Here is a 23,145-nt window from a genome sequence, read left to right on the forward strand (position 1 = left end):
GATGTCCTCTTGCTGTTTTGACTTGGGAACCTCCCAGCGTGAGCTTGCCCTGCTGTAGGTGGCAGAGAGCAGTGGTTTGGCCATAGCAAAACATACATTTCATTTTAAAGACCAGCCTCACAGGAGGGGCGCTTCCCCAGAGCTCACAACAAGCTATTATTTCAGCTAGGCGCTGGATGCTGGGAGCATAATCTTTATGGAAGTACCTCTAGGGGAAAGGGAGAGATGGGGATGGGAAATCTTCCTTCTCCCTCTGCCAACCCAGAGCTCGTGCCTCCCCAGGGAGGACACTCCAGAGGCGGTGGCGGGCTGCTGGGAGCCCCAGCTTGCCAAAAATGAGTATCTGGAATTTGCCAAACTGTTTGGATCCCAGCACGAATTTGTCGCCAGGAGATCTCTAATTACGTGGGGGAAGTTGCCAGGGAAGGTCAGGGCTGGGTCACGCTTATATAACTGCAGCCCGAAAACGCAGCAACTCCAGAAAGCCTCCGTACATGATCAGAACCGTCGGGATTCGTGTCGGCGTGGACGCTGTAAATCTTTGCCTTGCATAACTACTGACATTACAGAAACCTCGCTGCTGACGGGGAGGGTGGCATTTTCAAGCGTGCTCTGAGCAAGCCAGCTTCTGCCAGCCTCAAGATCGGCTTGGAGGTTGGGCAAGCAGTGCTGGCTGCACAGGGGAAGGATGAAAGGGCGAGGGACACTGCCTCCACACACTTCTGCCCTTTTTCTTCCCCAGAAAGCGGAGCAGATCAGGATGTGATCCCTGCTGTATCCCACGATGTCTATTACATGCTAATAGCATCCACACGCGGGCTGCTGTTCGGCCAGGATGAGTTGTCTTTCTGGGACAGACAGAAAGGCCATCACAAAGCAGTCACACACACCCTGGGATGCCCCGTGGACATACTGCTGTAGTATCACAGCATTTCTTGGTGGCGTGGTTTCATCTCGAGTCAGCATAGGGAGCAGAGATGTGGTGTGGAGCCATTACTCCCTGTGACCTGCTCCCTCATCCCCTGACATGCCCACAAGGCCAAGTGTCCTTCCCACTGCTGAGACCAGGGTGAACGTGAGACACGAGGCCACCAGCACGAGGACGCTGTGGGCACTGGGTTTGTGTTCTGGGCACACGGGGATCACCGGTGCTCCTGGCTGTGGGTGGAGATGCCTTCGGATCCAGGGAGCCATCTGCAGATGAATCATGGCGTTCCTTGGAAGAAGGTCTGCCCCAGGGAGGGGAGGCAGCCAGCTGCTGAGGTCGACGGTTTCAGGGCCTGGAAGCGAAAGGATCGTGTTTGGCCACCGAGATTGGAAGTGGGGGGACTGATCGCTGAGAGTGACTGAGTGGGAAAAGCACTTGCTAAGAGCACAAAATAGCAGCACTGCCGAAGCTGCAGGGGGAAAATGGCCTCATCCCGACATGTCTGTGCAGCAGGCCACCTCACAGAGGGACCAGACTCCAGAAGCTGTTTGGGGCTGTGCAGTCAGCTTTGAGCACTTTGCTGCTACCAGACTGAGCCCTAGTTTTTAGCACCGTTGCATCTTTGACAGCTGAAAACACGGTGAAGGCTTCAAAAGTCATTAACACAAACCCGTGGGTTCAAGGCACGTTTCAAGATACGTCAGGAAGAGTTTTTGGTCACTGGTGATTCGTCTCACCTCACCCTGGGAAAGTGCAGGTGAGCAGCGAGTGCTCCTCCCGCTGGCCTCGTGGGCCTGCAGACCCACGCAGGGCAAGCACCCATGGGAGTGCTGGCTCTAAAGGTATCAAAGCTTTATCCAAGAGACACGTAACACTCCCTAACATGCCCTAAGGCAGGCTCAGACCAACCAAATGTCCTTCAGGTTGGAGGCGTCTCTGATCTGAGCCTCAGTTTTACAACCCAGGCCTTTTGCAGACAAATCTCACAAGGTAAATAGTAAATAAGGCATCAGAAGGTCAGACATTTGATATCCTCGCTCCAACAGCAGCCAGCAGATATTTTAAGAAAAGAGACAGTATAAGTCTTACCTATGCTATAAAGTTTGTTGTTGTTGTTGCTGTTCGGTTGGTTGGTTGTTTTTTTGCCCTGTGTTTCTCATGCTTCTGGAAAACAATACTGTAAGGCATTCAGACCATCAAGTTTAATACCAATAGGCAGGCCCCACCCATGAGAATTTTTCTGATCTTTTTTCCTTTAAATTTGTTCATGGCATTGTTTCTGCAGCCTCCGGTGCATATAACTCTGCCCTGTGTAAAATTTTTCCTTGTTTGCTGTTGACTTCCCTGGAGGTCACTTCATCCCTGTGTAGGGCAAAGCAATAAATGATTATCAGCCCCACTAACTTCTGAATAAAATTAGAAGGACTGCCAATGAAGCCAGAGAGGATCCCAGACTCCCCAGGATTAATTGTGCATTTTTATTTTTATTTTTTCACAAAGACAGAGATACTTTTATCTTGTGTGTAAGATTTTAATCTAACAGTTTTCTCAAGTTATTTTTAAAATCTTCTTGCTAACAGATAATCCTTTGTCTGGAGTGGCATAAAAGGGCAAATGTGTAGTAGCAGCTACTTGACTGTATGGTAGCTGTCCAAGGAAAATATTTGTACAAGTCTTGCTGAGTCAGTATAAGTTTCCTCACAGCAGCGTGTCCTTTTCATTGACAGGATTTATCTCACGCAAGCTGAACCCAATACTCCATTGCCCTGCACACTCAGGGAGAGCGCACCTGGTCTGCAAAAGAGACCAAAACTTGGTTTCTTTGTTCAGCACGGTGTGCAAGCTTTATAGCATCATGTCCACACATGGCGTGTCACACAGTAAAGTAGGTTGGCCAAAACCTCTATGGTCCTGTCTCAAGAGGTGCCACCGGGTGCCAGGGAGTATTTCGCAATTTTTCACACCCTAGATTAATGAGAGGACAGACCATTAGCATGCCTCGCTATTGCCTTGAAGATCTCGCATACAAGACATACCGATACCAAGTTCCCCGGCCAGCCCTGCGGGACTGCCAGGTACGGCTGGCGCCAAGCTGTAAATCAGGACGGTTCCTCTTGACGTGGAGCCCAGCAGCAGCCTCGCGGCTCGCAGATCCTTCTGGGCAGCCTCATCAGGCCGAGCAGTAACACCCGGACCACGAGTGTCTCCGCATCACACCACGAGGCACAAGAAGTCCCCGTCCCCACCGCCACCAATGCCCGCCTGTTCTCCCATGTCGCTGCCACGAGGTTAATGCTGCTTTAAATAAGAAGTTAAATTTAGCACGGCATGAGCTCAGTGGGCAGGAGAGTGAATAACCCCCATTCATTCACCCAGCGCCTCGCGTTTCAGCACAGCCCCCCTTGTCCATTAAGCTGTTTGCTTACGTGAATGTGTGCTCGTCCATATAAGCTCCCAAGCTGTAACATCTCTTTAAGATAAGGGCCGTGGGGTAGGGCAGTAAGCATGCAAGTGCCCCAACATGTTCGTGGCTGCCCAGCAGAGATGTGTCGTAGTATCTCAGAGGCAAAGTCAACACCTGGGCCTATAAATGGCATGAGATTTAAAGCATCCCACTGGACAGAAAATAGTATTTTTTCAATAAATTATTATTCATTTAATATACGATAATTTTTCTCAATTAATTAATTGGCTGCCTGTTGGTCCAAACCTGTTGCATAACACCTGATCTGTCACCAATTAAACTTTTATGTGCTTAATCCTAAATTTGCAGGGCAGTGGAAGATACCATGTTAGCACAGAGATATGTCAGCGGTACAAAGCATCACCTGCCCTTCAAGCAAGCACGTCCTGCAGCACAGAAAGCTGTAGGCAGTGGTTAGATGGGCAGCTTCAAGCTCCTCAGAGCCTGTCCTTTGCACAGTTATGACTGGACACCACCAACAGAGAGCTGCCTCTAGGGAATGGCTCTTTGCCACATACAGCAAGACTCTGCAATAACATGAGTTGCTAACGCCTGGCTGAGGATAAGAAGCTTTAAACAGGACTGAAGTGAGCAATGTGAAGGTTTTGACAGATGCAATGGGGAATTTGCACAAAGGGGGTGAAAGAAAATGAAAGAAGATTAAAAGAAAGAATTTCTTCCCTTGCTAGTTGTAAAGTTCAGTTTTACTTTCCAGTTCGGATTGTCAAGTGTTTGCAGTGAGTTTTAAAACAGTTAAAATGCCAGTGGACTTTGTGGAGGACCTAGCGAACAAGTTCGTGTTCAAGAATCATATGCAGAAAAAGGAGCTGTGACTTTTTTTAGATAAACCCATCAGTGACAAGCTATTTTCTCATCTGTCTTCCACAGACAGCAAAGTCGATTGCCTTTTGACTTTGTACAGCACTTTTATTCCCAACTTGTCTTGGTGTGGGGTCAGAGTCCAGGCACAAATACCAGCAGAAACTGGGGAGGAAGCAGATGTCATTTCCATCCACACGAGGCATCCTGGACATTGCTGTGTCAAGGGAAAGTGTTCAAGAAACTCCATCCCACACTGCTGTGGTGACATCCTCCTTCCTGTCCTCCTCACATCATTAGTCTCAGGACAGGGACCTGTCAAGCTGAAAGCCCAGTGCTCTCCTGCTCCCACCTGAATGCCATCCTGCAAAACAGCCTCCTACAGAGCAACCCCAAGAGCTTCGTCTCAAGTGCCTTGTTCCACCCAGAGTGCCTTATTGTTTCCTTAAAGCATGCAATTTATGCCATCAATGTACAAAAATACATGCCTCCGAGCACACATAATAATGCTGATTTTGCTGCATACCTTGATCTGAAAAGCCTGTGCAAACTTCTACTATAATTGCCAACAGTATAACCATAGTGATAATAAAGCTGTAGTAAAATTATACTAATAAGACAAAATGCACCCATTTCCAGTAATAAACCTGGTGCTGGAGAATGAAGAGAACAGAGAGAACAGAATTAATTTCTGATATCTCTTTATTTTTTTAAATATTACGCACAGGAGCTACATGGGTAAGGATAGTCAGAAATGTAGATCTCTGTTTGGGACGTTATTCAAAGCCATCATTTCTGTAATGTGTAACAGAGAACAGATAATTACTGTATATACTTAGACAGCTGCGACCAGAGAGCTGAGTTTAGTACACAGCATGATTGAGAGCAGCTTCTTCATGATCTTTTGATCTACATGATCAAAACAAATTTGATCATGTTGCAGGCAGTGTCCGATCAATTGTGGGATTCATGCATTACAATGCATTTCAAATACACCTTTTAAAGAACAGGAGAGCATTGCTGTCTTGGGACGTCACCCTGGATGAAGCTGCATACGTTTTGCATATGCACACTTGTAGGCAGTGGGTACACCAAGCATGCTGCAAATCCTCTTCTCTGTAGGGTTAAGGTCCCAAGCCACTGACTGCAAGGCCCCCTCTGCCATCAGTGGGAATGGGGACTTGAACACCTAAATTAATTGGTTTTGGTTCAACTTCTTTCTCTGCAAGGATATGTAAATCCAAACTAGAGACTGCAAAATATTTTTGCTTCCAAGCAATTTTTTGATTAATATATTTCCTTTCTCTGCTCTCTCACAAGCCCACTGCTTACTCCCATTCAAAATAATTTGAGTTTAGTGATAGCTATAAAAAACAACCTACAAATCTCTGGAGTAGCACACTGTATAACATCCATCGAAGAAAGAAAAACTCTTAAACAAAAGGAGTAGGGAAAAAAAAAAAAAAAAAAAAAAAAAAAAAAAAAAGCTGTGTAAGAAAGCAAATCCTGAAAGCAATTCAGCTTCCAGCTTTCAGCAAGCTGAAAAATGTACAACAGGAGGAAACTCTCAGGGTAAAATCCAGCCATATGCCAAGGCAGCAGAAGGTCTGTCTACCATGTAATCCTCAAAGGACATCGCCGTTTAGGCGCTAAGCCCTCCTGCTGGATCGTGATGCAGAAGCGATTATCATGCTTGGAGAGCGTGCTGCAGAGAGCTTCTCAACGAGGCAATCTTGAAAAGATCTTTCCCCTCACAACAGGGGAAGCATTTTCCATCCTGACCTGCAGTCGCTAACTACCCCACTTTCAGCGCAGGCCTGCAAGGCAGAAGCTGGAATGCCGGGCAGGGAAAAACAGATTTTCCACTGGTATGTCAGCAGGGCCCACACAGGCTGCACGGGGCCAGAACTGGTGTCAGGAAGAGAGAGTTTTGGCTAGGGAAAGGCAGCGAAAAGGGCTGCCCTCTGGTGTGCAGGTGGGTGCATCTGCTCAGGCTAGAAGCTGGTGCAGGTTTCACACCAACCTGTTCTTACGACCTTTGTTTGGTGTAAGACACTTCTCCTGCTGGGAGGAGGTGATATTTTCCCTGCCGAACTTGTGCAGGAACCACACCGCTGCCCACATCCAAGGCCTGGTCCTGCCCTCTGTAAGGAGCATGGCCAAACCCCTGCTGCCCGGAGCACTGCCCGAATTTGCGCTCTCTGCTGCTCACCACCATCCCCAAGCATCACCTCCTCCCCCTGGTGTGATGTGCAGGGCAGACGGAGCATCTGCCAGGTGACAAAGCCTAGCACAACTCGGTGCTGAGGGCTGCTGAGAGGTGGTCGTGAAGTAGTGCCAGGAGCTACGCAAGAATCTCTGGTAGTTATTGTAAATATTTGGAAAGAGGGGCCAGGAGTCTTTGTTTTGCTCTTCTTTTCGTGTCTTAGCATCCAGACCTCCGTAAACCTCTGACAAAATAGCATGATGGCAGGACTGCTAGATGGGTAAGACAGCACTGTTCGTTTTCTCCTGTCTGTGCAGGTATCCAAGCATTGGCTCAGCAATATTTTCAACATTTTGCAGCCCAAGGAGGGCTCCTTTTCTTTCTTCCCACTGTCTTGGTTAGCTGTGAGCTCTTTCACTTGAGTGAAACACACATGAGAGGTATGAAAATACTAAACTGTGCACCCATGGCCACAGCTACGGTTATTTAAAAACAAATAAATAAATGAAAAGAATATGTGGTCGTGGTGTAACAGAGATTAACTGACATTACAGGAAAGAAGGAGATGGAGATGAAAACTTCCCAGTTTTGGTCTTTGTGGTGGTTGGCATAGTCTTAATCTTACCTGCTCCTCCTGGGCAGGAGTTTGTGTTTTTTCTCTGGCAGTGAGGCATGCACAATGATGGAGACAACTTTTAGAAGACAAATTATCTTTGCTGTTTGCAAGTGGGCTGAGGACCTTGTGTAACCAAGGCAGTCTCATTTCTGCCCTGCGGATGGGCAGTCTGCAACTCTTTTTGTGTCAGAGGGTGAGCTCCCCTTTTACCCTTTTTAACATGTTCCCCTAGCCACCAGGATGTCAATGAAGACCACAGACAGCACACATCCCACCGAATTAATTCTGTGACAGCACAAGAGATGGTGGCCAGCAAATGCTATAGGAGGGCTTGCAGGGCTCAGGAGGTGCTGTCAGGAAAGGAAAACCAGAAAGAGGGCAAAGACAGAAAGAGAAATACATAACACAACCTGCCATGTTTCTGCAGGGGAGTATGTTTTCCTACCCAGAGACACGAGTGTGACAGCCAGCGTGACATCAGGTCATGTTTTGGGCACAGGGGCTGCGTTTCTCCCTGCTCTCAGCACAGGGAGCACTGCACAGCAGAGGGAAATGAACACACCTGAGAGACCAGCCAGGTGCCTTCAGGAATAATTTGTGCCTTAGCACCCAATGGCTTTATTGTGGGAGAAGGTGGGAAGACTGGCTGCTATGCCTGAGACAAAATTTTGGGTGAGACCTTAGGAAAGATCAAATGGCCCTCCCTGCAGACTTCCCTCTTTTGGAAAAGAGGAGCTGTGGTGTTGCTTAGGAGCTTGCTGGTCTCTGTAACATGACATACTGGTTACTGATGGTGGTCCTGCAGGCTCCTGGTTTCACTGTGTCCATGTTGTGTTTGTGGGTGTCAAAGAGAAGGTGGAAGTTGAAAGAGAGTGGACTGTGGTTTCAGAAATGTCCTTTTTCTTCGAAAGGAAGTGAATATGTGGAAATAAAATGCAAAGAGAATCCAAAATAGAGTTGATTTCTGCAATATATATATTTTTTTCAGGTAGTGGTTGAAAACATGAAGGGAAGGGAAGAAAAAGGTAACAGCCAAGTGCACAAACGCAGGAGAACGTGGAGGGAACTGTTAGGAAGGGAAGTGCCGCCAGCGAGAGGTTGGTTTGCTTTGCCTGTGGAGCCCTGTGCTCCTGGAAATGCCTAACACAGGTCCTGAGCTAGCACGGCCAGCACGGCCACCAACCCAAAGAGCCCCAGCCTTGTGGCTGGGAGATATCCCCATACTTTGTGACACATAGTCCACCCCAGCGGGGTGCAGTACACGGTTCTTGCTTGGCAGAGGAACAAGGTGTTTCTTCTCCTCTACAACACAGCTTCAAGTGGAGCTTTCAGGCCTGCCCACATCCACCCAGGTGTGTGGAGGTGGGGGACACCCCTCAGACCTGCAGGGAGGCCACAGCCCTTTCGTACATGCGCTCCAAGATGCGGTGGATGCTGGCAAAGCTCGGCCGGTCGGAGGGCAGCTTGCTCCAGCAGAGGCGCATCAGGTTGTAGAGCTCCAGAGGGCAATTGTCTGGGCAGGAGAGGACGTTCCCGTCCCTCACATAGTAGATGACCTCCTCATGGGCCATCCCGTAGTAGGGCTGCATGCCGTAGGAGAAGATCTCCCACAGCACCACCCCGTAGGCCCAGACGTCGGACTCCGTGGTGTACCGGTTGTAGAAAATGGACTCGGGAGGCATCCAGCGGATGGGGATGGCGTCGTTCTCGTTGGCCTTGTAGTAGTCGGCCGAGTACATGTTCCTGGAGAGGCCGAAGTCGGCGATCTTCACCACCATGTTCTCCCCCACCAGGCAGTTCCTGGTGGCCAAGTCCCGGTGGACGAACTTGCGCTCGGAGAGGTAGGCCATGCCCGCGGCCACCTGCTTGGCGATGCAGAGCTGGCTGGTGCAGCACAGCGCCAGGGGGCCGGGCAGGCAGACCCGCGCCTCCAGGCCGCCCTGCTGAGCCAGGCTGCAGAGGTTGCGGGGCGAGCGGTCGCGCAGGTACTCGTTGAGGTCCCCGTAGGCCATGTACTCGAACAGCAGGCACATGGGCTTCCCGACAGCGCACACGCCTGCAAGAGGAGAGGCGGGTCATTCGGGGAGCAAAGAAAGGTTCTGCTGTGGCAAAACATCCCCCCCACCAAAAAAAAAAATATATACATCCAAAAATACTTACGCAAAGTAAGTATTTTCAAGAATGCGTGTGGGGACAGAGGGAAAGGTGAAGCATGCGAATACCGCCCGGTTGCATCAGGTCCCTTCGTGTCTTTGAGGCTCCTTCATCAGGGATCTAATGCTGAGCTCCGTGAGGGATGCTAACAAGTCATGCAGCTGCCTGCTTTCTCTGGGCATCCAAGGAGGAGGATACGTATTTGGAGCTATGTTTAATTAAGAACCTGAACCTGGTTAAACTGGCATTAACTGGAGTATTGCCTCTTCCCAGCTGCAACTGGAAGGACATACTTTCAAGAATAAATTTTGTAGTTCCAATTACAGGTTATTTTTTTGTTTGTTTGTTTTAGTTATTGCATTTATACTAGTGTGTGTGTAAAGGCCACACATATATAGTTAGACTTCAGAGGTAGTCACAAAACAGCATTTTCAGGGACATGTTCAAGAGTTCATTGGGATACCTTAAAAAAGAAACAAACAAACAAAAAAAAAAACACTCCCGCTCCATACTCTTCTGTTGTTGTTTTTGGTTTGTTTGTTTGTTTGAAAACTGCACATGCAAAAAATGTTGTTTGCAGAAATTACTTTTGGCATGACTGACACATATATGGAAAAAAAAAAAAAAAAAAAAAAAAAAAGACAAAGAAAAGGCAGACATCAGAACGAAGAGATCTGCAGAGATCTGCCACATCTAACAGATGAAGAACCAGGGTGTGCAAAGATCAACAGCTTAATGTACAAATTTCCAAATCCAACCTTTTAACCAGTTTTATGGACATAAAGTCAGTTTTAGAGGTAGGCAAAAATATTTGTGTGCCTGCTAGTAACTCGCCAACTAGCAAAAGCCAGCATTTGAAGTGTATGTGATTTGCTTCCTGAGGGCCATTCACTTAGTAATTGGTGATCCAACTTATTGCGAAATCCAAAGTTCTTGTTGATGACCTAACACTTGAATCTTTGAGAAAAAACAGATATCTGTTCCCAGCATGATAAAATCGGGATCTGACAAGCATGAGGAGCGTATGTGAGAGCTTTATAATCTGAGCTGTGCTCAACAATGCGGCTCTTTTCCCCACGCCCACTTGATGTGAGACTAGTTTGTTCCTGTACCTTCGCCCCTTCCTGACCTACAGTGTGTTGACAATAAACACGATGTTTATTTGCATTTGGGGCATTTCCTGATGCTCTTTTCCGTTTCCAAAGTACTTCTAATCAACCCAGCTTTCCTAAACCTGGGGTTTTTACATTTCCAAATTTTGTGGAGCTTCCTGTTGAAATAAATTAAGATCTCAGCTGCTTGTTGACAGGGATAAACCCTTTGAACCCCAAGTAGGACTGCCAGGTGAAGGTGGCTGGCAACATCCACTTCATTCAGAAACTGAAAATTTATTGAAATAGAATCTGGTCAGCAGCTTTCTTTACAGAGGAATGCACTATTGGCCAAGCTGTGGCACCAAGGTTTTCTAAAAAGCCCAATAAACCAGAGTTTCCTTTCAGCCGAGAAGGGAGGGGAAGGAAGAGACTGTTTTTGTGGTTGGCTTTTCTGTTTGTTTGCTTCACTTTGTTTTTTCAATGCTGGTGAGTGTTCAGACATGACAATAGTAAGTGGGACCCATAAAACTAATAAGACTTGTTCCTGTTTTTGCTGTTGTTGTTGTTGTTTTTAAATACCCACAAAATAAATCACAGATCCAGGAAGCTCACGTCTTCCCTGTAAGACATCTGCCCTGATGTTACGAAGCTGGAAGCAGAGATACGCAGCATGATGGTCAGCAGCATGCTCTAGCACAGGACGAAGAGGGTTTGTTACAACATACCACCCTGCAAAAGCAGCAGGGTCAGACCTACATTTTGAGACTTGCTCTGGTGGAGAATTTAGCAGAGCATGCAGCGGCACACAGAAAAGCTCACCCCTCTTGCAAGAGGCATTTCCTCTTGCAGAAGAGATCCCTTGCATTCCGGGCTGGTCATGCACGTGTCTTTGCCCCTGTGGCCCTAGAGAAACCCCAGCATATCTGCAGAATGGGTTACCCCATACACAGGCACCTCGTTCAGATACCTAAAAGCTTGACAATGTTCGGGTTGTCGAATTCAGCCATGAGGGCTGCCTCCCTCTGGAAGTCGGCCTGCATGTCCGCGGATGCTTCCTCCTTCAGCATCTTCACTGCCACCATGGTGAAAGGCTCGTACGGCAGCAGCCCCGGGGCCCTGAGAGAGAGGAAAACACAGGTAAAAGGTGCAAGCACACCAAATGCAGGCTTTGTTTCTGGTGTGAAATGATGGAGATAAAAACAAGGTGGAAGCATTCGGCACTGACCGAAGGATTGATCTCACCAGGAGTGAAAAATAAAGATATTTTATATGAAAATGTTGAAAGAGCCTCCTTTCCCACACGCAGCACGGTGGTGGCATTGGCATATCTGGTTACTATCAGAGAATAAATAGTAGTTATAGTACGTTCCCCAGGTTTTGTAAGGAAAATAACCTTTTGCCACTGTTCAGGAGGAGCAGGGTGGGTGGGGTACACCTGTAATTTAGCAAGTTTTGAACCCATTAGCTAATTTCAGCTGAATTTAACAGGGTGGAGCTGATATATTAGCACATAGTTATGCTCCTGCAAGTTTTGTGGAAACAGGTGATGCGACAGAAGGGAGAAAGAATAGACGTGTCGTGTCTGAAGAACGAGCTCACACACCAATACATGCTGAACACTGGTGAATCTTCAGCTTAAGAGACACAAGTCCGGAAACAGAGCTTCCTGGCTTGGAACAAGCACAGGCTCATCTAGTCTTCTTATCCTCAGGTCACTCTGCCCTCACCGAGTTTGATTAGGCCGGCTTGCCAAAGATGCAGGGGTGGCTGTTCCCAAAGCACAGCAACGTTCTGCACTTCAGACCCGGGTCAAACCTCGGATACACATTTCCTTGCCCACTCCTGCTCTGCCCAGGGGTCCCGCAGTCAGGATGCACTCCTTAAAAGCCTACAGAGCCCGTGGAGAGCGGCACCCCGTCATGTCCCGTGCTCCTGCCTGACTGCCCTCCTGCTGCTCAAATGCCAGGTTACTTTCCTGCTCAGTAGCCCCAGGAGGAGGTTCCAATTTCCAAAGCAAACTTCCAGTTTCCTTGTCATCTACTCCAGACATATGGCACTTGCAACAGATGCACTCGGATGCTATAAATGTCAAATGTCAGATGGTGGCAGGATGCCCATCTAGAGAGGAATTTCACAGGCAGCCAGATCGCAGCTGAAGGGCTCGGGTGAGGAGGTCCAGCATGCCAGGGTGGAGGAGCAGGCTCCGCATTTGTCTGCTGCTGCCTCCGCTACTGCAAAATGTCCTCCTTTTCTCACCCTGTGCTGGCAGCAAGGTTCCAGTCTAGCAGGAGAGAAGATGTCTTCTCACACACCCACTGCTTCTGCCTAGTCTCCCTGCCTGAGAAAGTAGCAGCAATGCCCTGAAGAAGCCAGCAGAAGAATTAAAAGTAAAGAGAGGAGGGCATGTATCTCGTCCAAGCAACTTCGCTGCAGATTCCCACTCACGACTGGCTAGCAGACCTAGCTCAGTGCCAACAGCTTCATATTGCGTGCTTTGGAGAGAGACATTCACCCCGGGCCAAAGCCTGAAGCAGACCCATCTACCCGCCCTCCGCTGAAATCCTGTAGTGTAAACTAACCTAAATGCGACCCAAGTGAGATTAAGTTGCAGAGAGCCTTTTGCTGGGCATTCAGGCTACAGCACGTAGCTCCACCCTCAGCGGCTCCTCTCAATAACTCGTGTTAACTCCTTCGGCCCACTTCTGGCAGATCTGGGGAAATTGTGCTGAGTGGGAAGAGGGAGAGACTCCGTGTGCAGTCGTGGCAGGGAGCTGCTGAAGCTGAAATCCTTGGTGCCCAGAAGACACTGTTAGGAGAAAGGGATGGGTGCACGTGATCAGTGGACAGCTGTGACTTCTGTAATTAAACAGGACAATTCGGGCTTGAGGAGAGAAGAGGGAGTGTTTAATAGAAAACTGGTAATTTTCTTCTAGACATAGGGAGCATCAACAGAAATTACCTTGGGTTTCCTCTCTAGTGACTCCCTCAATAGGTGAGATACTGTGCACAGGATGGACAGCAGCTGTCCTCAGTTTCTTCACCACCAAAGGATCTGTGCAACACTGGCAACATTTTAGGTACCTGCAGTTTAAAGGACCACCCAGCAAGGCAAACAGAGATTTTGCCCCTGGTCTACCTACAGAGGATGCCTGATTTTAGGTTTGTAGACAGACCTTTCCAGAACAATAACTGTCAATAAAATAAAATAAAATAAAATAAAATAAAATAAAATAAAATAAAATAAAATAAAATAAAATAAAATAAAATAAAATAAAATAAAATAAAATAAAATAAATAAAAGAGTATTTGAGATTAAGTCCTGTCCCACATCTTCCTCAGCATCACAGCTGGGCAGCTTGTTAGGCCGTTAATTGGTGCCATTAATATCTAATGAGGCAGGTGGAGAACTACCTTTGCCCTCTCCTTTGGAGGGAAATTTGGGGGGAGACGGGGCAGCACAGTGTTCAGAACTGGCAGGGGACTGTTTCGTTTGGTTTCTTTAACCAAATGAAACTTTAACTTTCTGAAAGTTTTTCAACAACTTGAAAGAATATGAGGATACGTGTGATGGAGAAACTCCTGCCACCTCGATCTCTGAGCTCTTGCCCACAGCTCTAGCCTGGTTCCTGGGGCAGCCTTCTCTCCTCAGAGATGACAAGCTGACCCCCAAGCTTTTGCAGTGGGGGTCCACGAGCCTTTGTTGCTGCCAAAGACCCCACTCCCAGGGCACTGGGCAACCCTGGCCTTCAAGCTTAGCCTGGGGCATGCAGCTCCACCTCTGGGAGTAATCTGCACGCTCACCTACATCGTCCTGCAGAGGAGTGGTGCTCTGGAGGTGTGCAGATGTCAACATGGTCCTCCCAGGTGCAGGAGATCCTGAACTGGTCCCCACGGCCTGGTTAGGACAGACCTGAGCCAGGTCCCAGATCTCGTTTTGAAGACATCTGTTGAGGTAACTGGCCACTTCCTCACCCCTTCCCGTGTGAACGAGCCCCAAGCGGACATGGCAGCCTTTCAGGAGGAGCTGGTAAATGATAGCCAGACACTTCCTGTCCTAACATGTTGCTTGACCCAGGAGTGAGTAAACACTGAATCAGGACTCACAGCAAGCCAACTGGCAAAGGCATCACTGGCACCGTGCGCAGAGCTGTGTTTACAGGAGAGGGAGAAACATGAGACCAGGAGAAGTAAAAGGGTTGCTAAACTTAGCCAGAGATGTCCATTTAACACATGAAGACAAGTACATGTTATCCATCTGCGACGGGAAGGCAAAGATTTGAGCTGGGATGGTGTCCGTCACCTGGAGGGATGCGCAGCTGGTGCTACTGGACGTCAGCGCAGCAGTCTCTGATGGTCTGCCAGTGGTGCACAGGAATGTCAGGGGATGGAATTTTCCCTGGGAATATAACGCCTCAGAGTGGTTTCTGGCTGAGATTTTTTTTAATAAAAAATTTGCCTCTCAGAAACAATATTTCTGGGGCTCCTTCCCACCGTGTGTTTCTGAGGGTATGGTACTCTGCATGCTGCAAAAGCTGGCTAAGAAGATTGTATTGCTTGCTTGCTTTTTTGTTGTTGTGGTGTGTTTTTTTTATTATTATTCTTTTCCTTTTTCTTCCATTTTCCACTGACAATAGCAAAAAGGTTTAACTAAAAGGGATTACAGCGCTGGGGTGGACGAAATCCACGTGGAAGCTCTCTACACCACTTTAACACTTGCTTGACCTGGCACCTCAGTGACATTTGAATGCCCTTCGAGAGGTCCTGCTCAAGGTGGGGAAGAGACACCTCCAGCTGAGGAGGCTCTGGGCAGCACGGAGGCTATCTGGAGGTGCTGGTGCAGGCGATGCTCCACAAAAGGCTGCAGTCTGTGGGATGCCCTGAGCACCGGGCACCTGCACCAGCTCGCCTGCACCAGCTGTGACTAAGTCACTGCAACTTTGCCCTCAACTCAGGTTCGGATGCGTTTGGCTCAGCCATCCAGGCTAACAATCAATCACAGGCTAAGCATCTGTGATTTTCCCACTCTGCGCCCTTTAAACTTTGTTATTTTTAGCTCCCTCTATGTTAAATAAAAGTACGCCTGCATTTCTTCCACATCCCTTCATTAGGAAAAAAATCCGTCACACTTATTGAAGTGGTTTCCCTGTTCTACCAGCATTTTAACCTGCCCATAACTAATTTCCCAGTGGATACATCCACAGCATAACTATAAATGTTGAAAGTACCTGCACTAATGGCTGCTTTTTGCACGGAGAGTCCTTCGGTTGTGAAGTCCATGGGAGCAGTTCACCAGGCAGGCCATGGTGCACATCAGGACTCTAACAGTCCCTGGCATTTTTTGTCATCGCACACGACTCCAGATACAGTGACAAAATGAGCTACATCCCAGAGACATTAACTGTAAAGGACTAACAAAACCCATCCTGAGCAAAATGGAACGATACACTCTGTCTGCCTTCTTTCAAGGAGTTTGGGCTGGGATTTTCCAAGAAGGGCAAACAGGCCAAATGCTGTCCTGCAGGCATTGCAGACTGTCAAGGGTAACAAGACGCCTTCCATCCACCACAGTCTAAGCAGGTTTGGGTTCATCTCTGGGTTCTCCATGAAATGTTTTTCACATGTGAAGAAGAGCATGACCTCACCTCCCAGGAGGTTCAACAGAATCTATGGCTCATCTAATGCCTTAAATTTAAACAGGCAACAATGGCTGTGATTTCCAAGAATGAAGTCTGAATAAGCAAAGGACATACACACACACACACAAAGGATGTTGGCTTAAGTAGGTTGGGTTTTTAGGGGATTTTTGGTTTGGTTTGGTTTGGTTTTGCCTCTAAATCAAACGTAAACTGGGTCAGGACCTAACTGCAGCATGACACATTGCCCTCTGTGGTAACTACTGGCCAGTGCTGAGTTTGTAACGGAGGACACTACACACTGACAATTTGCACATACTGGGAAATGCAAGCATTTCACAATAAGTCACATGTCACAGGCAATACTCTTTGGGGAAGAAAAAATAGGGATGATAAATTTAGCTAAGCTATCACACCAGACTTTGGTATGTTCTTCTCTCTTAAGAGAGAAGAGAATTAAGAGAGAATTAAGAGAGAAGAACAGGAGACTCATTCTTGACAAAGGTTAACAGATATGAGTGGAAAGCAGTGGACAAGACAAACAATTATTCAAGCCTCAGTTAAACTGTTGGGCCCTTCTACCAATTTTGGTTTGAGTAAATGAAAAAAGGATTTCTGCGTCCAGACAAATGGATGCCCCAATGCTGATTTTTCCCAGATACCTTCAGATAGAGAGGACTCACACATGGGCTGCTTACCTTGCTTGGAAGACTCTCCCGAATGCTCCTTCCCCAATATCTCTCACGTATTCAATATTGTTCCTGGGATACTCCAGGCTGAGCAGTTTCGGATTAAGGAGAAGGGGCATCCGCTGGTACATGGGGTTGGGGTGCAGCCGATCCAGGAGGAGTTCGGAGGGCAGAGTGGTGAGCGTTGGTGTTTCTGACTCTCTGAAACAACGGAGCAGTTGCTGGTCAGAGTGTGCACGGCCCCTGACCAGGAGATCAACATCTGCACCTCCAGGGAGGGTTTCTTCCAGGATGGAAAAAGGAGGTATAGCAGGGCTGCTGAAAGAGCCTTGCAGCAGGGTCTCAAATCATTTCCCCAAAATAGCCACCAGGCCACCTTCTGCTCTGACACAGGCACTCCTCAGAGCCTGCACTGGTGCAGCCACAGACATAGGGAGGGCTTCTCCCTCCAACAGGCATTTGCAGGACTGTGCTCTCAGAAGCAGGCAAGCCGTGTTTCAAAGCAGCATTTGTTGCCTTGAATTAAGTCCTGAGTTTTACCTTTTTTTGTTTTTCCATTGCTTTCGTCGACGGCAGCAAACGAGGGTGACAATGCCGAGGATCACGATAAGGGCAAAGCTGGAGATGATCGAGATGATAACAGTCATGGAGTATGTAGGGGAAAAGGATGGAGGAGGGGGGAGGTTTGGAATCTCTCCGTTTGGTTTTCTTGTTCCGAGCGATAAGGACGCTGTAATGTAAGCAAAATCAGAAGATTATGACAGTTTTATAGGGTTGGGGCTTTCCCTTAAGAGGTACTTGTGGAGTCCTGCTGACATCATGGATACAGCAGTATGACTGTATATCATACTAGGGAACTTTGGTTTACAGGAAGCAAAGCACATTACTGCTTACCAGATGTTAAAGTCCAGTCCAGGACCTAATAAAGGCCTAGATACAGTTCCCATTGAGCTGGGAACCCAATTTTAGTAAGGAATCAGACACTTAGAAAGAATTACAGGTGGGAGATGCACTGGTGGTGTCTAAGTGTTCAAATAAGCTGAAGTAGCTGAAGTCTGCGTTGGGAAGGAGCAAAGGTCCACATTGTGGGCCACAATATATCACACATCCTAGAACAAATCTGCAGAGAGGAGTGTAAGACCAAGGCAAGTACACATTGATACCTTCCTGGATACCTTGCCTCCAACAACTTGCATATCAGTGTCTTTATGGGTCTAATACAGTAAACTAGTGTAAAACATATTTAGCTCTATTTTTTTTTTTTTTGGGGGGGGGAATCAAGTAGTCCCCTGCCAAGTACTTTTTGAGCCATTCTAAAAGATGTTAATCTGTATGTGCATATATACAATGATTGAGAACAGAAAGAAATATAAACTAGTTTTTAAGACCAGTGAAACAGATACTAAATTGCATTCCCCTATATGCTCCCAGTGCCTTTATTCTCTCTGCAAGTGGAATTTTCTTGTTTCCAAGACCTGAGATTCTAAAAAAAATATGTTTATTAAAAAATTGTAGCTTTGATGAAATACTTTTCAACATACTCTTCGGAGAAAAAAAACAACAACAACAACAACAACAACAACAACAACAACAACAAAAAACACAGCAACTCCTCCACAACTTAGTTGCAACTCCACAAAGCAAAAATGTTTCCATCTTATTCAGAATCATTTTTAGATATAACTGTTCTTTATTATTGAAAAAATATCACCAGAAGCAAAACAGCTTCAGAAAATATGCCGTAAGACCTATTTTCTCCTCAGACCACAGTGTGGCCAATTCATTCCTCATAATACCATGGGAAATTTGATTTCATCTTTTGGTCTTACTATAATCTGGAGCAAGGTCCTTAATATGTCTGTCCACATTTTCCCATCATTAAAGTGTTTATAGCACGTTCAGATTAAAGATGCTGAATGCATCTATGAGAAGAACTGGTGCTGGCTGAATCAAGAAGACAAAACAGATTGGTGGAGCTGCAGGAGCCACAATATGATGTTCAGGATGCAAATACCTTACATGTTCCCAAAACAAACCCAGTGGCAGAAATCATAAATTCAGTCACCTACCATCTCCACAGGGAGACACGCTGCAATATTCCCAAGTCACAGACGGGTCTTTTGTGTAGCACCAGGGACGCTCGTTTTCACCTCCTGGGTTGCGGCAGTAGTTCTCAGCATCAGCCAGCTCGGGGAAGACCTGAGGAGTCCTTCTGTGCAAGTGGGGAGCCTTGGAGCAGGAAAGAGATTGGGTTAGTGCTTGAGTAGAATTTTTGCTGCTGGAATTAACAAAATGAAGCAAAACAAAGGAAAATGGCAGGGAGGGAAGGAAGGAAGCAAGGAAGGAAGGAAGGAAGGCAGGAAGGATGGACTTGCAGATTGAAATACAAAGAGGCTGTGAAACAGCAGTGGACTCAAGAATGAAGGCAGGCTGTCAGCCCTTCAATGGGACAGAGCTGCCTGGCTCTGGGAAGCCCAGCGGAGAAGCAGACCTTGAGAGCAGCTCCCTGTTTGGGGGGGTCTCACACTGCTGCCTACCTGCTCACTCCACTTCTGGCAGGGGATGCCGGAGGCCGTGACATTGACCCAGCCCTGGTAAAACTGGCCATTGCCGCTGTAGCAAGTCCCTGGGGAGTTAAAAGAAAAAACAAATAAATAGGTGTGGACAAGGCACCTCAAACCATGCCCTGGAGCAGGGACTGACAAGAGTAAAGGTCATGTCCTTAGAAAAGAGCCGTGGCCAGCAAGGCCCTGTGAGGGGCCTGCACAGGGCCCGTTGCCTCGCAGCGGCTGCTCGGACACAGACTGCAGCTCCCAGCACACGTGGAAAACACACACCGAAGGGAACCGAAGAACTGAAGCAGCAGATCAGCATAAAACACTGTTATTCGCAACAGAATGCGCAGTTCACTTTACATACACAGGGCCTACTCTGACTGCAGAAGGAAAAAAAAAAAAAAAAAAGCAAGCGGGAAATCTTGAGGAGATTTTCACTCCCAGAATAAGTTCTCAAGACAAAAATGTGGACACCACCTCTCCCCACAGGAGAATTTAATGCGTGCCGGTACAGCCCAGGAAGCAGGAGGGACAGCAGAGGAGATGCAGCCTTACACACATCATATCTGCCAGCTATTTGTGTGGAAGCTCTGCTGACCATGGACGAGCATTTTGGTGATGGCATGCGTTAGGGTTCGCTTATTAGGTGCTGCGTTATTAACCTTATTAGATAAATCAGTAAGTCAGCAAAAACTGTCATCATAACTTTTCTTCTCCTGCACTAAACTGACAGCTCAGAAAAAAAAAAAAAAAAAAAATATATATATATATATATATATATATATATATATATATAAAGAGGAAACTTGACTTTTTCTAAAACAAAGTATTTTTAAGCAAATCCTTTTCCACTTCACGAAAGATTTATGTAAGGTTTGACCCAAGTTTGAGACAAAACTTATGCATTTTAATTTATCCTAGCAGATTGTTCTATTTCTCCTGTAGGAGAAATATAGATGATTAGTTTTTGTTTGTTTTTTTTTGTAGGGATGTACTTTTAATGAGATATTCACTTAGAGCACCTGAGCACTCCAGTAAGCACCCGTGTAAAGAGCAATTCTAGAACAAATCCAAACCCATCATGATGCTGGCCTGCTCTTTTCTTCTTGCATCACCCACTCCACACATTTTGGCTGTTATGTCTTTTACAGACCCTTAACGTGCTTTTTGCATGTTCACCAGGTACCAAGCTGTAGGCAGAAAAACAGCCATGATGATGTCTGCTCCTGGTGGGTGAGCTCAAACATGGATCAAGCCCATTGTAGCCTGAGGTGTGGAAGCTCCTTAGCTTACGAATGAATGGTCATGGGCTCCGTGAGCACACTTGGTCCATCACAACTGCAAGGTAAAATGCTCTGACTTGAAGTACTTTGGCTGATATTATCACTTATACCTGCAAGACGAAAAACACCTTTTGCATGGGCTGAAACAAGTATCAGTGTGACATCTTCGAGGAGAGATGTGGAGAATTTTAGGCACAAAGGCAACCCTAGGGAAGCATCCCTGTGCCCCTGAGGGGCTGGAAAATGCAGATGCTCTCATAATGGTCTTATAACTCAGCTGGCAAGATAGAAAATGGTTTGGCTTGTTTTCCTCAAAGCTTAGCACATCCAGCAGGGCCTCTGAAGGCAAAAAGAGGGGACAATCTCAATAAATTGTTACCATTATGTCTCCCCAATTCATGACTGTGCAGTACACATCTGAGCAACGCCACCCTGGTGACATCCTGTGGAAGCCAAACAAAAGGGTGGCACATTTACACAAGGCTTTGGGGACTAGCGAGCATCCAAGAGGAGGCTGAAACCAGCTCATGAATGCACCACACTGCTGGCACCCCCTGGTTCTGCTCTGTCCCCCAGTGAGGGCAAGGGGCTGGCAGAAGTCACCATGAGGGACAGCTGGGTCTCATGGGTGGTTCGGGGCGGGTTACAAGAGAAATGTCAAGGCTTCAAGGACAGCTGAAGGGAAGTGCTGGGGCTGTTTGGGGAACAAGGTCTTGCAAGGGCAGCTGGATGTGGGTAACCATACCAGTAACAGCATGTAAGGGTGGGACAGCTTTGCTATCAGTATCAGAAATATCAAAGATGGGTACAGCAAAAGGAGAAGGAATGGGCAGAAAGATGAGGGAAGAGCTGGAGGGGAGTGTACCACCTAAAAGTACCATCCCTATCTAACCACTTTCAAAAGTTACCAGTCCATGTTCTCCCTCTCCCTAAATTCTGTACAGCTGCAAATGTGTTTCCCTATGCTGTGGATGTGGAAGCTCATACATCCTCTGTTAACAACCCAAATACAGCCAGCAAGGACCAGAGCAAAACGCAGAAGCGCTGTGCAAGCTGCATCCTCAACAAAAATACCATGCCCAGCCTCTGGAACCACAGAGCCTGGAGAAGTCTACTTACTGGTTATATTCTCCTTCTTAAAATCTGTAAAAAGACAAGACAAGACATGAGGAAGGGTCGTGATACAGCTGGGTGCCAACTTGGGAGTGTGGCCGTGGGAACACACCAGCGCACGGGCGCAGGCAGGACGGTGCCCACATCGCAGCCTTTGCTTCTGCTGCAGGTCGTGGGTGGCATCCTGCCCCCCTCCCTCGCCAAGAAAGCAGCTCTGCAAACAGCCTCTTACCAAAGAAAGGGATGCGGGTGCAGGCACTGGGGTCCTGGTGCAGGCTGGGGAGCCTGTTGCACTCGGGAAGGGCGAGCAGCATCAGCCCTGGCTTGTAGATCCCCCTCTGAGAGTTTTCCTCCATTGAGAGCCATTCCTTAAAGCAGTAGAGATCCTTTACAGCAAGGCAATTCTCTCTACATCATTTTGCAAAAAACAGTGAAATACAGGGGTCAATGGCTTGATAACAGCTGCTGCACTTAGCAGTGATGTGCAGGGGTTATGCAGGCTGACAGAAAACCATTAACGGGGCTACGCTTCTTTAAGCCAGTCTGTCTGGCTCATAAACCATAAAGGAAACTCCGCATAAAATGTAACAGCTTCCTCTAGGAAACCCACAAAGCTACATTTTTAATGAAGCAGGTTTATGCTCAAGACACAGCACACATCGCTGTCTGTGAGTATACTCCCATCTTTTCCTACACATTCATTGCCATCTTCTAATAATAACATGTCTGGGAGTTATCTTAGCATTTTTGGTATACTCTAAAATCTTACATGTCTTCCATAAATATTACTTAAATGTACCATCTATTCAAAGCAGGCAAGCAAAAATTCTTAACTTTTCTAAGCTAAATATTTGCCTACATCTTTAAACTCACAGAATCAGCCATGCATTTTTTTCTCTTCTCAATAGAGAAAAGAAGCTCACCTTTCTCTCCTTTTTTTTAATCTGCTAGCAATCTGCAGCAAAACCTTTACAGTGCCTGATGAAATAAGAAACCAAACTGCCTCCTACCTAATATATGGCCTCCCTAACAATGTGAAACATTCACTGTCAAGAGGTGCTGTGGATGTTTAAACATTCTTTAGATCTGAAGCCGTTTTGTGAATAAGGCCTAAACAGAAATATCTGCTCTGGAAAATAAAAAATTAAAATTAAGACTGTACCATACTGGAAACTTTGAGTGTTTGCTATTTCTTAATTTGTCAGTGATTCATTTATTTTTTCAATCATTCATTTTTGAGAGCCTGAGTTGCAAAACCAGCTTTGAGGTCATGTGCAGAGATGATTTTTGCTGAACTCAGCTGCAGTCCTTTGAGGATGCATGTCCTTCCTGACCACCACAGAACAACACAGCAATGCAGGAAAACACTCCTGGCATCTGTGGTAAAGGCTTTAGCCAATTTCACCACCTGGTGGGCTGATGCAATCTCTTGACTTGTTGTCTACCAACAGCTTTGGCAAGAGCAGATGGCCACAAGCTTCAGTGATGGCCACCAACACTACAAACCTTCTGCAGCACCTGAAGGATGGAGGCCACCAGGAATTTTACCAGGGCAGCAGCTCTTTGCAATGGCAATGAATGCTCTCCACAG

The 23,145-nt window shown here is 47.0% G+C and overlaps 1 protein-coding gene across 1 annotated transcript in view; it reads right to left on the bottom strand.

The window, feature by feature from the left end:
- Positions 1-7,990: 7,990 nt before the first annotated feature.
- MUSK (muscle associated receptor tyrosine kinase) overlaps positions 7,991-23,145 on the bottom strand; it is a 48,789-nt gene continuing 33,634 nt past the window's right edge. The window contains exons 9-16 of the mRNA XM_084503936.1: positions 21,787-21,962; positions 21,561-21,584; positions 19,141-19,229; positions 18,673-18,832; positions 17,144-17,333; positions 16,613-16,804; positions 11,249-11,397; positions 7,991-9,089 (exon numbers count right to left, since the gene is read on the bottom strand). Of these exons, the coding sequence (XP_084360062.1) occupies positions 8,410-9,089; positions 11,249-11,397; positions 16,613-16,804; positions 17,144-17,333; positions 18,673-18,832; positions 19,141-19,229; positions 21,561-21,584; positions 21,787-21,962 (1,660 nt within the window). The 3' untranslated portion in view covers positions 7,991-8,409. The remainder of the gene's footprint in view (positions 9,090-11,248; positions 11,398-16,612; positions 16,805-17,143; positions 17,334-18,672; positions 18,833-19,140; positions 19,230-21,560; positions 21,585-21,786; positions 21,963-23,145) is intronic.

This window comes from Aythya ferina (genome assembly GCF_964211825.1).
Source record: "Aythya ferina genome assembly, chromosome: Z".
Classification (NCBI taxonomy): domain Eukaryota; kingdom Metazoa; phylum Chordata; class Aves; order Anseriformes; family Anatidae; genus Aythya; species Aythya ferina.